This window comes from Nerophis lumbriciformis, linkage group LG01, assembly GCF_033978685.3.
Source record: "Nerophis lumbriciformis linkage group LG01, RoL_Nlum_v2.1, whole genome shotgun sequence".
NCBI classification, from domain to species: Eukaryota; Metazoa; Chordata; class Actinopteri; order Syngnathiformes; family Syngnathidae; genus Nerophis; species Nerophis lumbriciformis.
Genome location: NC_084548.2, coordinates 61585001 through 61599974, shown reverse-complemented (window position 1 = coordinate 61599974; position 14974 = coordinate 61585001). Strand labels below are relative to the sequence as shown.

Sequence of the window (14974 nt, the reverse complement as noted above, 5' to 3'; positions counted from 1 at the left end):
TATTTGTCTTGTCTTTCTGCCGAGTTTTCTTTCCCGCTTTCGTCACAGGTTTAGCTTTAGCTTTTGCTCTGGAGGAGTGCTTTTTTGCAGACCACTTCTTTGCGGTCTTGGTTGCTTTTGTTCGAGCGTGCTTCACAGTGGATTTTGTTGGGGTGTTCGGCTTCTTCGTGGTTCTAGGCGGACCGAGTCTACCTTTTGTTGTTGTGTTGAGCTTTTTTGCAGGAGTCGCCTTGGCTCGGACAGGAGTTAACGTTGCTTTTGTCGATGTCTTCCGTTTCTTTGCAACAGTGACTTTGGCTGAAGGGGAAGTCGATGTTGTTCTTGTTGCGTTAGGTCCGATCTTTGGGCTCACCTCAGCAGGATTTTCCGTTGGAACTGCAACCTTGCCTCTCCTTTGGCCATTGTTTTTGAGTGGTTCATCAGCTCGAAATGCCTTTTCACGCGTGCGGTTAGTTGGGGTTCTTGCAGGGCTTTGTGTGTGAGACGGTGGCTCCAGTTGAAATTTAGTAATGGCTGCCTCGTCTGGAACTTGCTTTGATCGTGTGGGGTTTGATTGAGAAATATGAGGTCTAGTCTTCTCGGGCTTCGCTGTAGCAGTGGGCTTACTCGTAAATTGCGATCGAGCTTCACGGTTAACATTTCCCTTTACCTTTCGTGTCGAGTGAGAGACGTGGCTTTTGGACGGAGACGTGCCAAGCTTTGTGTTGTGTTTCTGCGGTTCAGCAGAGGACGCCACTTTGACATTTATATCTTTCCGGGGTGAGCTGGGTGGTTTACTACGGCGGAGATTTGGAGTGGGTATGCTTTTTGGGACAGTGGCCTGACGGACGAGTGGTCTCCTTGTGGGTGTTCTTCTGCCCGCAGGCCGTGGTGTGGAGTACATTGGCGGTACAAGCACTGTGCTAAGCGAAGGCAGGCCCAACCTTTCCTTCGACGAACGGGTAGTGTGTCTTGTACGCTTCAACTTGTTCATCTCCTGAGCCAGGGCTGTAAAGCCATCGATCAGGATCTCCAGCCTTCCCTCCAGTCTGGTCAAACGTTCCTCCATGTCTGTGTAGCCATTTTCTAGCTCACCGACCTTCTTGTTCTTTTCCGCTGTGGACTCGAAAGCAATAAGTTCCTTCAACTGAGAGCTGAGAAGACTCTGTTGGTCCTCCATTCTAATAATGCTCTCCTTCATATCGAGGGTGTTGCTTTCTAGCATACTGAGACGCTGGTTGAACGTGTTCAGATGACTCCGGAGCAGGTGCTGAAAGCTTGAGTGCCTAATATCCTGGTCAGGCATGAAGCGTGGTGGGAGTCTAATGGAGGACCTATTGGGAGCGACTGAAACAACGACCACAATTTTTGGAGCAGAAACGGTGGTGCGGCGGTGAGCAGGAGTAGAAAGTATTTTCCTGCCAGGGAGGACAGTTGTTTGCGCAGTGGAGTCAGGCCATTGGTAGTCATCACTATCTCCGCTTCCAGAGGGTGTTATTACTTTCTCCAAGCTGTAATTCAATACAGGTTCAGCTCCACATCCCAAAGGTAGATAGCCATGTAGCATCTTCTCTTGGAAAGGGTCCCCACAACTGTCTGCAGATGGCATCTCCTCTCTTAATGTCAAAACAGGACAATGAGCATTGTTGCCGGTTTACAAATGTTTGAATATCAAATCGTTCGACAGTTTCCACCAAAGTCTCCCTGTCATCTTTGCCGCCAAAGCCACAAAGATTTGTTTTTTCAGCCAGACAGCTGTCCTCATAAATGCCTCAGCTACATTTATGTTCGAGACCCAGACAGAGATCACGAGAGCCAACAAAGCCTTTGAATGTATGCGACCAGCATAGCACAAAGCTGAAGCAGAAAGCAGCAACCTTTGCCGAGACGTACAAAACAAAGTCCACAAACCAAACAGAAGACATAAAGCACTAGCCTACTTGCACAAACTATTGTTCAACATGTAATACCATCAAGGTCAGCCGCAAAAAGGATAAGTGATCCTTTATAAAGATGCGTCTACCCCAGGACTAATGAGATTGAAGTGAGTTTATATTCAAGATATCGACAAGCAGAGTTTCAAGCTCATTGGAGAATGAGTCCTCCATTCCTCCACGCCCGACGTTCGACTCTCTGCGTAGAAACCCGCACTACTAAAGGGAACCACCAACATGCGTACGTCCCTTTCTAAGAAAACAACCAATGGTTTAGGGCTGGGCGATTATAACAAAAGGCAAAATCAAGGTTATTGAACCTTCCACCTTGATTTCGGTTGATGGATGATAAGAAATATTACCGTATTTTCCGGACCATAAGGCACACTTAAAATCCTTTTTTTTTACTCAAACCTCGACAGTGCGCCTTATAACCCGCTGCGCCTGATGTAAGGAACAAGTTTGGTTGAGCTTACCCACCTCAAAGCAATTTAATTTGGTACATGGTGTAATGATAAGTGCTACCAGTAGATGGCAGTCAAACATAAGAGATAAGTATAGGCTGTGCCGTTTGCTGTTATTCAACATACAAGTATTATTATGGTGTGTGTATAAGGTAAGACATATTATATTATTTGTTTGACAATATTATGCAAAAGCAACTTTTCTTACCTTCTGGTACCTGCTGATCTGTATTTGGGATCTGTATAAATCCTTAAAAATTGCCCGTGTCCGCTTTTGTAGTCTGTGTCAAAGCCGTAGTTGATAAGCTTCTTCTTTTTCTCTATCTTCACACGTTGCTATTTCTAATTGAAAGTAGTGTAAAGTTCTTACTTATATCTGTCAGTAAACTCGTCATGAAAGCGCTAAAACATACCGGTGTAGTGAGTTTACATTATTCACTCGGGAAACTTTAATTAATAGAGTTCCGGTCGGACGGTTTTTCACGGGTGTTGTTGTTTCCGGATGAGGAGATGCTGCTCCGTTATTGATTGAAGTAAAGTCTGAATGTCATTAAAACAGTTAGCTCCATTTTTTAACACTTCTTCCACTCCCGTCCTTGCACGCTACACCGCTACAACAAAGATGACGGGGAGAAAACGCTGCCGAAGGTGAGCCACGTAAATTAGACCGCCCACAAAACGGCGCACCCGGAAGCGACTGTCAGAAAGCGGCTTGAAGATGATCTGTAAAACTAAATCTATGCAAAATTTTTACCAATGAACCACCATTACATGTTATGTACACCACAAGGAAGTGTTTTGCATTTAGAAAGAAAAAATAATAATATGACTTCTGTAATGCGCCTTATAATCCGGTGCACCTAATATATGAAAAAAGATCAAAAACAGACCATTCATCGGCAGTGCGCCTTATAATGCGGTGCGTCCTATAGTCCGGAAAATACGGTACTCTACTTTTTGGTCGACCTCATCCTTATTGTAGCCAAAATGTGTCCGAAATGTTTCCCTGCTGTTCAGGGGATTTTTAGGATTTCCTGAAGAACAGGGAAACCTGCAAAACAGGCTTGTAGGGATGAAATAGCCTCTGTGTTTTTCCTGACCTAACGTGTATATATATATATATATATATATATGTATATATATAATTCATATAATTGGATTTCAAGACTATGTGAAAGTTTGACTACTGCCTTGTTTACTTCCGTGACGACCTTCTTAAAGTTTTGTAATCAATCAGAAATATTAGGCAGCTAAAATGCGGCAAACAATGTATAAGTGTTAACATAATGCACTCTAACGGATTGAAATAAGTCATTTTTTTTTTATGGTGTTTGGACGTTTTTAATAACATCCGCAAAGTTCAGTGTGTTATGTGTGACCATGTATGTTGACCTTTATGTTAGTAGCATTTTTATTTTTTTTTTGCACCATGACTAGGGAAGGTTGTTTGGATGCGTCATATAAGTATATGCTGTGATGATAGTCCAAAATGTATTCAAGGGTCATTGATCTAATTTTCTCACATTTTCCACGAAATGGCAAGCAAATAGCAGTCAGACACCACCTGGTATTTGTGATTAATTTGAAAGCACAACGCTTCGTTTACCTCATGGCGTCAAATTGACTTAGCCTGCAGACCGTAGTTTGGACATCCCTGCTCTAAATGTTGTTTTGGATTATTTTTGGATGAATCGCCCAGCCCTACGATGGATGCTAGTGCCAGCCTCTATTACCATAGCCTGCCGGCCCACCAGTAACTCCACATCCCAAATGGCCCTGAGCAGAAGATGTAGAGGGAAAAGGAGCGTAAGGAAGAGCATGGCGTACCTCTCGCAGCGTCTGCCGGTGTATCCAGAAGGACAGCTGTCACAGGTTGGCTGACCATCGGATTCCAGACGACAGGTCGGGGAGAATCTGTTCAAGCAGTTTGTGAGTAAGAACGCTTTCTTTAAATAACCTTTTATCACAAGTGAAGATGTTGACACTGCAGGGTGTGATGATGTTTTAGATTGATTGATTGATTGAAACTTTTATTAGTAGATTGCACAGTACAGTACATATTCCGTACAATTGACCACTAAATGGTAACACCCGAATAAGTTTTTCAAATTGTTTAAGTCGGGGTCCACGTAAATCAATTCATGGTAAATGAATCTTTTTATGGAAGTAAACACGGCTCTAATTCTAGTAGGTCTGAATCCTGCTGCAATTCTGGGAAAACATTTTGGCTCTCGCAGTTTGTGGGTACTTGCTTTGGCGAGCGTTTGGGCGAGCTTTCGGAGCCAGGAGTTGTGGAACACTGACGTGAGCTCTAAAAAATCTTCTTTTCCACTGTTTTCTGCTTTTTCCTCCAATATTTCATCTAGCGACCATCTAATTTATTTTTGCTGACGTAATGCTTGGATTTTACGGACGTTATCTCCGGCTCTGCGTCAAGGTAGATCGGTTCTCAATGGGTACTTGGCGCCATTTAGTCATGGCCCCGACGCACGCCACTCCAGCTACAGCAGGCGGCTGCATTCAATCAGCTCAATCAGCAATCTACACACCTGTCGCTGATGAGCTTCCGTGTCTTCTTAAGCCAGTGCAAACTGGCGTTCCGAGCCAGAACGTACCGATCTGTTCCAATACAGTAAGCCGACTCATCAAGCTCTATGCACACACTCTCTCTGTGTTTTCTCCCCCTCTGTGTTCATTTGTCTCGCGTTCCCTTGTCGTCTTCCATCAGCCTTTCTCCGTTTCTGCGTCACAAGCTGTGTGTCTCGTCTCCCCGTATTCCCTCTGGTTCCCTGGTTGTCGCTTGGATCTCGACATCCCGCCTGAACACGGACTTTGACGCCTCGCCTCTGCCCTTGACCTCACACCTGCCCACAGACCTCCGAGTATGCCTTGCCCCCTCTGGGAATTCCGCACCTCGCTCAACACTACCGGTAACACACTACAGCTAATCTCTACACATAGTCACACACCACACACATTTTGGAAGAGTTTACACACTTAATTTCTTATTTATATATATACTGTATATATATAAATAAATATAGAGCTAAACGACGTCCCTGCTGTCTGTGCCGTCTTCTTCCCCAGTACACAGGTAACACATTTAGCTTTTCGCAAAGAAAACATGCCCTATGATTGTGTCGTTTTTAGGCCATACGAATCTTTAAAATCGCGGAAAGGATAAAAGTTTCTTCCGAAAACCTCGAAAGGTAATCAAAAAAAAAAAAGGTTGAAGACTGCAAGAAAATCGGAATTGTATCGTTTGCATCGACATGAAAAAAGTAGATACATGTCGCAGATGGGTGAAAAATAATCGGAGTTGACCTGCAGTGTGAACATCCTCCTAGTAGATGAAGCACTGTTGTTGAGGTATCATTCAAAGTCAATAAGGTTCTTTCCGAGAGATATGACCAATCTCACCTCCCAGCAGGCACAAGACATTGATACAACGTTGATTATACGTCATTTAGAACTGACTGTGAAACAACGTTGCAAAATATTTGTATTTGCAAAGTGAGACAACCCTGATGTCCAACGTTGGATCCACATTGTTGGTTGGGACTACATTTCAATGTCAAATCAAGGTCACAACCTGACATTGATTAAACGTAGTCAAAAAGCACATTGTTTCAACCTTGTATTTGTGTTGTAGAATATTGGTTGGTAAATGACCCAAATTCAAAGTCAAATCAACATCAGAACCCAACATTGATTAAAAGTCGTCAAGGAGAATGTTGTTTCAATGTTGTATTTGTGTTGTAGAATATTGGTTGGGAAATGACCAAATGTAAATAGTCAAATCAACAGCACAACCTGACATTGAATAATAGGGGTGTAACGGTACGTGTATTTGTATTGAACCGTTTTGGTACGGGGGTTTCGGTTCGGGTCGTAGGTGTACCGAACGAGTTTCTACACGAACATATTAAGCTAAGCTAAAGTCTTAACAAGCTGTTCCGCTTCCTTCTGCCTGTTTCTGTCAGTACACAGCACCCAGCATTGTCCCACCCACACAACCATCTGATTGGTTACATACAGAGCGGTAACAGCCAATCAGCAGTGCGTATTCAGAGCGCATGTAGTCAGTGCCTAGCGTTTAGCAGGTAAGCATCAGGCAGCGGATTCTCCCCAAATTATAATAAACACCTCCCAGTCAACTACTAGTAACATCACTATGAGCCCGTTGACCTTCTAGAAATATAAACTGCAGCTCAACTCGCTCGCAGTCCTGGCTTGAGGTGAAGGCTAATTCGCTTTTAGCGTAACGTTAGCTCATTTTGCGGTGTGTGTGTGTGTGTGTGTTACGGACAGCAAAGCCCTGTCTGTCTGTTATTTCACTTGACCTTTTTCTGTGTTGATTGAGCTGTGTTGAAGCAGCAAAAAAGGACATTATGTTAAATGAAGAGTTTCTGTCCCTGACAGTTGATATACTGTAATAATGTAACTGCATCATTAAGCCTACATTAACTTCATATTTCTGTTCAGGGATGAATGGTCTCTCCTATTGCTATTGTACTCTTTGTTCAGCTATAGTTACATTAATCATTAGTAATGTAGCAGCCTAGTTTTGAATGGCAGGGTCCCTGCTATCACATGTTGATAAAAAGATAACATTTACATAATAAAAATCAACTACAGGCTTTCCAAATGCTGTAATAAATTTAGTATGATGGATTGACTTGAAATTGTTTAATATTGCACTTTTTATATGTAGAAAAAAAGTTTTGTCATTTTATTTAATTTGAGCAACAACTTGAGGCAGTTTAATGTTGATTAACGTGGGCAGAATTATTATAGTGTTCCCAATGTTAAAAGGATAAAGCCATTGTTTACAAATTTCGTAAATAAATAACCCAAAATGTATATTTTGTTGTTTTCTTACTGTACCAAAAATGAACCGAACCGTGACCTCTAAACCGAGGTATGTACCGAACCGAAATTTTTGTGTACCGTTACACCCCTATTGAATAAACATTGTCAAAAAGCATGTTGTTTCAACGTTGTATTTGTGTTGTAGAATATTGGTTGGGAAATGGCCCAAAACTCAATGTCAAATCAACGTCCGAAACCCCACATTAATTAAACTTCATCAAAAAGCATGTTGTTTCAATGTTGTAGTTGTGTTGTAGAATATTGGTTGGGAAATGACCTAAAATTCAATGTCAAATCAACGTCAGAACCCAACATTGATTAAACGTTGTAAAAAGGCATGTTGTTTCAACTTTGCATTTGTGTTTTAGAATATTGGTTGGGAAATGACTAAATTTCAATGGTCAAATCATTGTCAGAACCTGATGTTGAATAAATGTTGTCAAAAATAATGTTGTTTCAATGTTGTATTTGTGTTGTAGAATATTGGTTGGAAAATGACCTAAAATTCAATGTCAAATCAACGTCAGAAACCAACATTGATTAAACGTCGCCAAAAAGCATGTTGTTTCAACGTTGTATTTGTGTTGTAGAATATTGGTTGGGAAATGACTAAATTTCAACGGTCAAATCAACGTCAGAACCTGATGTCGAATAAACGTTGTCAAAAATAATGTTGTTTCAATGTTGTATTTGTGTTGTAGAATATTGGTTGGGAAATGACCTACAATTCAATGTCAAATCAACATCAGAACCCAACATTGATTAAACGTCGCCAAAAAGCATGTTGTTTAAACGTTGTATTTGTGTTGTAGAATATTGGTTGGGAAATTACCAAATTTCAATGGTCAAATCAACGTCAGAACCCAACATTGATTAAACGTCGCCAAAAAGCATGTTGTTTCAACGTTGCATTTGTGTTGTAGAATATTGGTTGGGAAATGACAAAATTTCAATGGTCAAATCAACGTCAGAACCCAATATTGAATAAATGTTGCCAAAAATAATGTTGTTTCAATGTTGTACTTGTGTTGTAGAATATTGGTTGGGAAATGACCTAAAATTCAATGTCAAATCAACATCAGAACCCAACATTGATTAAACGTCGCCAAAAAGCATGTTGTTTCAACGTTGTATTTGTGTTGTAGAATATTGGTTGGGAAACGACTCAATTTCAATGGTCAAATCAACGTCAGGACCTGATGTTGAATAAACGTTGTCAAAAACAATGTTGTTTCAATGTTGTATTTGTGTTGTAGAATATTGGTTGGGAAATGACCTAAAATTCAATGTCAAATCAACGTCAGAACACCACATTAATTAAACGTCGCCAAAAAGCATGTTGTTTCAACGTTGCATTTGTGTTGTAGAATATTGGTTGGGAAATTACTACATTTCAATGGTCAAATCCACGTCAGAACCTGATGTTGAATAAACATTGTCAAAAATAATGTTGATTCAATGTTGTATTTGTGTTGTAGACTATTGGTTGGGAAATGACTTAAAATTAAATATCAAATCAACGTCAGAACCCAACATTGATTAAACGTCGTCAAAAAGCATGTTGTTTCAACGTTGCATTTGTGTTGTAGAATATTGTTTGGGACATGACTAAATCTCAATGGTCAAATCATTGTCAGAACCTGATGTTGAATAAACATTGTCAAAAATAATGTTGTTTCAATGTTGTATTTGTGTTTTAGAATATTGGTTGGGAAGTGACCTAAAATTCAATGTCAAATCAACGTCAGAACCCAACATTGATTAAACGTCGCCAAAAAGCATGTTGTTTCAACGTTGTATTTGTGTTGTAGAATATTGGTTGGGAAATGACCTACAATTCAATGTCAAATCAACGTCAGAACCCAACATTGACTAAACGTCGTCAAAAAGCATGTTGTTTCAACGTTGCATTTGTGTTGTAGAATATTGGTTGGGAAATGACAAAATTTCAATGGTCAAATCAACATCAGAACCTGATGTTGAATAAACATTGTCAAAAATAATGTTTCAATGTTGTATTAGTGTTCTAAAATATTGGTTGTAAAATGACCAAAATTCAATGGTCAAATCAACATCAGAACCCAAAATTGATTAAACACTGTCAAAAAGCATGTTTCAACGTTGTATTTGTGTTGTAGAATATTGGTTGGGAAATGACTAAATTTCAATGGTCAAATCTTGTCAGGTTAAATCAACGTCAGAACCTGATGTTGAATAAACATTGTCAAAAAAATGTTGTTTCAATGTTGTATTTGTGTTGTAGAATATTAGTTAGGAAATGACCTATAATTCAATGTCAAATCAACGTCAGAACCCAACATTGATTAAACGTTGTCAAAAAGCATGTTGTTTCAACGTTGTGTTTGTGTTGTAGAATATTGGTTGGGAAATGACTAAATTTCAATGGTCAAATCTTGTCAGAACCTGATGTTGAATAAACATTGTCAAAAATAATGTTGTTTCAATGTTGTATTTGTGTTGTAGAATATTGGTTGGGAAATGACTTAAAATTAAATGTCAAATGAACGTCAGAACCCAACATTGATTAAACGTCGTCAAAAAGCATGTTGTTTCAACGTTGTGTTTGAGTTGCTCAACCTCAGGACCTAATTCAACAAGTTCTCAACGTCGTTTCAATGTCTCGTTCAATGTCTCCTTCCAGACCCTTCCACTCATACCCAAACTTTAGACTTCAACTCACTGGTTGCTGGACGCGGTCCCCGGACACGGGCACGGCTGGCACGCCTGAGCGCCGCCTGTTGTCGGGTTTCCATAGTAACCAGTCTGGCACCGCTCACACCTGGCGCCGCCAGTGTTGTGGAGACATTGCTGGCGGACACGGAGAAGGGAAAAAAAGCGTTGAGGAGTAACAATTGTCGCATTCCGGCGGCGAGATGAAGCAAGGTGAAGGGTGGGAAAGAACAAAGGGATGAAACGTCTGAGGAGACCTACCAGACACCTGCCGCTCTCAGGGTCACAGCTGCTGGCGTGGCCATTGCACTCACACCTCTCACAAGTGCCCAGGTAAAGGCCGGAGGTTGTTCGGGTGTAACCTTCTTCACAGTCCTGGGAATAACACCTCAGGTGAGGAAAAACAACAAGACAGGAGAAAGCTGGCAGACTAGAATCCTTTTTCTTCTCCTTGGAACAAATTGTCTATAAGTACTCTGCCCTCACTGGTTACCTGGCAGGAGGGGCCTCGATATCCCTGAGGACATGCACACTCTTCCACCTCCAGGGCGTGTTCACTCCCAGTTGAGTCCGGAACAGCGACGTCCATCTTGATATCGGATATACTGCACAAGGTAGTTTGCTGTTAGTGCCGCCATCTTGAAATGACCCGTGTTAGTCGACGCTTCACTTTTTCCACATGTTGTCACGTTACGAAGCTAACTATTAGCATGCTAATCTTAGCGTGCTAACTTTTTGAGCTACTTTTGCTACCGTTCAGCCCAGCACGCTAACAGTTGTCAACTGTTAGCGTGCAAACGATAGAAAGCTAACTTAGGCTCGCTAACTTTTTAATCTATTTTCACACTTTTTCTTCAACAAACCACGTTTCCATATGAGTTGGGAAATTGTGTTGGATGTAAATATAAACGGAACACAATGATTTGCAAATCCTTTTCAACCCATATTCAATTGAATGCACTACAAAGACAAGATATTTGATGTTCAAACTCATAAACTTTATTTTTTTTATGCAAATAACAATTAACTTAGAATGTCATGGCTGCAACACGTGCCAAAGTAGTTGGGAAAGGGCATGTTCACCACTGTGTTACATGGCCTTTCCTTTTAACAACACTCAGTAAACGTTTGGGAACTGAGGAGACACATTTTTTAAACTTCTCAAGTGGAATTCTTTCCCATTCTTGCTTGATGTACAGCTTAAGTTGTTCAACAGTCCGGGGGTCTCCGTTGTGGTATTTTAGGCTTCATAATGCGCCACACATTTTCAATGGGAGACAGGTCTGGACTACAGGCAGGCCAGTGTAGTACCCGCACTCTTTTACTATGACGCCACGTTGATGTAACACATGGCTTGGTATTGTCTTGCAGAAATAAGCAGGGGCGTCCATGGTAACGTTGCTTGGATGGCAACATATGTTGCTCCAAAACCTGTATGTACCTTTCAGCACTAATGGCGCCTTCACAGATGTGTAAGTTACCCATGTCTTGGGCACTAATACACCCCCATACCATCACAGATGCTGGCCTTTCAACTTTGCGTCTATAACAATCCGGATGGTTCTTTTCCTCTTTGGTCCGGAGGACACGACGTTCACAGTTTCCAAAAACAATTTGAAATGTGGACTCGTCAGACCACAGAACACTTTTCCACTTTGTATCAGTCCATCTTAGATGAGCTCAGGCCCAGCGAAGCAGACAGCGTTTCTGGGTGTTGTTGATAAATGGTTTTCGCCTTGCATAGGAGAGTTTTAACTTGCACTTACAGATGTAGCGACCAACTGTAGTTACTGACAGTGGGTTTCTGAAGTGTTCCTGAGCCCATGTGGTGATATCCTTTACACACTGGTGTCGCTTGTTGATGCAGTACAGCCTGAGGGATGGAAGGTCACGGACTTAGCTGCTTACGTGCAGTGATTTCTCCAGATTCTCTGAACCCTTTGATGATATTACGGACCGTAGATGGTGAAATCCCTAAATTCCTTGCAATAGCTGGTTGAGAAAGGTTTTTCTTAAACTGTTCAACAATTTGCTCACGCATTTGTTGACAAAGTGGTGACCCTCGCCCCATCCTTGTTTGTGAATGACTGAGCATTTCATGGAATCTACTTTTATATCCAATCATGGCACCCACCTGTTCCCAATTAGCCTGTTCACCTGAGGGACGTTCCAAATAAGTGTTTGATGAGCATTCCTCAACTTTATCAGTATTTATTGCCACCTTTCCCAACTTGTCACGTGTTGCTGGCATCAAATTCTAAAGTAAATGATTATTTGCAAAAAAAAAAAATGTTTATCAATTTGAACATCAAATATGTTGTCTTTGTAGCATATTCAACTGAATATGGGTTGAAAATGATTTGCAAATCATTGTATTCCGTTTATATTTACATCTAACACAATTTCCCAACTCATATAGAAACGGGGTTTGTATACACCTTTGAGTCGCATAACTTGGTATATGAAACATGCTGACAGTTATCATGCTATCGTTAGCACACACGCTAAGTGTTAGCATTTTAATGTAAACTTGCTACTGTTTTAGGCTAGCTCTGACGCTCGTTACACTTAAAACTCACAGATTCAGACACCATCTAATAAGTCTGGCGGCTTTCGACGACCCCCGGCCAGAGGTCCAGAACACAGATTGCAGGCCCATCAAAATGTTGTAGTTGTGTGAATGCTCAAAAGCATTCCCCCATATGGTTTTCTACACCAAAATTCATCTATTTATTATTATTATTATTCAACTTATTATTATTCATCTTCTTCAGATTTTGGTGAGTTCTACCTTCCACATTTTTCACCCGATTCAAACCGTTCCAACTTCAAACCGTTCAGCCTATTCAGGAATTGCGGCCTTTCCCTTGACAAATGTTCTAGTTTCGAAATGTAATTAAAAAAAAAATCCTGAAAATTCAACACAAAATACCCCATAATGACATGTAAAAAGTTTTTTTTTTTTCATTTATTTTTTGCAAATGTACTAAACATTTAAAAAAAAGAAATCACATGAACATAAGTATTCAAAAAATTAAATTAGAAATTATATCAACTTGATACTGTTTAAGGCTAGCTCTGATGCTCGTTACACTATGGTTTTCTACACCAAAATTCATCTATTTATTATTATTATTATTATTATTATTATTATTCAACTTCTTCTTCTTCTTCTTCTTCTTCAGATTTTGGTGCGTTCTACCTTCCACATTTTTCACGTGATTCAAACCGTTCCAACTTCAAACCTTTCAGCCTATTCAGGAATTGCGGCCTTTCCCTTGTTTTAGTTTCAAAATGTAATACATTTTTCCTCAAAATTCTACACAAAATACCCCATAATGACATGTACATTTTTTTTTTCATACATTTTTTTGCAAATGTATTAACAATAAAAAAAAATAAAAATCACATGAACATAAGTATTCCAAAAAATTGCTCAATACTTTGCCATCAATTCCAGGCCGAAGTATTTTTGAATACGATGCCACAAGCTTGGCACACCCATCTTTGGGCGCTTTCAAGCTCCATAAGGTTGGATGAGAAGTGTTGCTTTTCATCCAGAATGTCTCTGTACATCGCTGCATTCATCGTTCCCTCTATCCTGACCAGTCTCCCAGTTCCTGCCGAGGAAAAACACCCCCACAGCATGATGCTGCCACCACCATGCGTCACTGTCGGGATGGTATTGGCCTGCTGATGAGCGGTGCCTGGTTTCCACCAAACATGACGCCTGGCATTCACGCCAAAGACTTCAATCTTTGTCGTATCAGACCAGAGAATTTAGTTTGAGAGTCTTTCAGGTGCATTTTGGCAAACGTTTGACTAAGAAATGGCTTCCGTCAGGCCTGATTGGTGGATTGTCCTTCTGGAATGTTCTCCTCTCGCCACAGAGAAATGCTGTAGCTCTGACAAGAGTGACCATGGCCTTGGTCACTTTGAGCTTGAGAGGTGCTGCGAAGAGGAATGAGAGAAACTGCCCAAAGATACAGTAGGTGTGCCAGGTTTGTGGCATCGTATTCAAAAAGACTTGAGGCTGGAATTGCTGCCAAAGGTGCATCAACATGTCATTTTTTATTTTCCATCAATTTGCAAAGTTCAAAAAAACACTTCTTTACATTGTCATCATGGGGTATTGTGTGTGGAATTTTGAGGACACAAACAAATGTGAATACTTGAATGCGACCTCCTTTCCTACCTGCTCTCCGCCATGTTGTCCGCATACGAGGCCCGAATGAGCAAGGCGCTGACGTCGGCCAGAGCCATCAGGAGGTGTTCCCTCGTGCACGATTGCCCGTCGGTGCGACGCCATTCCGACTACCGGGAGACAAAAGCCACTTTAGCGTGCGCCCCGGCAACAGGAGTGGCCGGTGAGCGACACAAACCTCTCTGAATGTCACGGTGATGGTTTGCGAGGCGCGCGGGAGGGCCTTGGTCTGGGCGTAGTGCTCCAAGGAGATGCCGTTGCCCTGGAGGACCACGTCTGGCTGGCCGTCAATCACCAGCGAGCGCTGAAACTGCTCAAAACGCACCGTGTAGCGCAGCTCGCCGCCGTAGGCCGTCACCTGGGAGCAAGGCGGCGGAGACAAGAAGTCAGGTCAACAAATAAAAGACGACTGCGAGTTGCAGCTACTTTTATAGGCACTTGCTGAATTCAGTCAGTACGACCAAGTACCGATTCCTAGTGGTGTCAAAAACATCCATTTATTGACTCGTGATTCTTATTTGTAACGATTATCAATCGATTAAAAAAAACATATATATATACAGTATATACACTGCAAAAAGTCAGTGTTCAAAAACAAGGAAAAATAAATAAATTAGAGGTATTTTATTTGAACTAAGCAAAATTATCTGCCAATAGAACAAGAAAATTTGGCTTGTCAAGACTTTCCAAAACAAGTAAAATTAAAGCTGCAAGCAGCGATGGACAGGACCGACTTTGACGGCACATAAAATCCAAACCGGAGCAGTAATTAAAACTCTTTGGTCAACTTTTAATCAGAAGGGTTCAATCTCTCTCCTGTGCTAGTTTGA

The 14974-nt window shown here is 41.1% G+C and overlaps 1 protein-coding gene and 1 long non-coding RNA gene across 2 annotated transcripts in view; one reads left to right on the top strand and one right to left on the bottom strand.

Moving 5' to 3' along the window:
• The window catches only part of hspg2 (heparan sulfate proteoglycan 2), a 362847-nt gene that overhangs the window by 174841 nt on the left and 173032 nt on the right, over positions 1-14974 (bottom strand). The window contains exons 26-31 of the mRNA XM_061923339.2: positions 14323-14502; positions 14136-14254; positions 10434-10545; positions 10202-10315; positions 9951-10078; positions 4205-4291 (exon numbers count right to left, since the gene is read on the bottom strand). Coding sequence (XP_061779323.2) covers positions 4205-4291; positions 9951-10078; positions 10202-10315; positions 10434-10545; positions 14136-14254; positions 14323-14502 — 740 coding nt within the window. The remainder of the gene's footprint in view (positions 1-4204; positions 4292-9950; positions 10079-10201; positions 10316-10433; positions 10546-14135; positions 14255-14322; positions 14503-14974) is intronic.
• LOC140679256 (uncharacterized) overlaps positions 10135-14974 on the top strand; it is an 18324-nt gene continuing 13484 nt past the window's right edge. Inside the window, exons 1-2 of the long non-coding RNA XR_012050742.1 lie at positions 10135-10333; positions 10441-10554. This is a non-coding gene — a long non-coding RNA (uncharacterized lncRNA). The remainder of the gene's footprint in view (positions 10334-10440; positions 10555-14974) is intronic.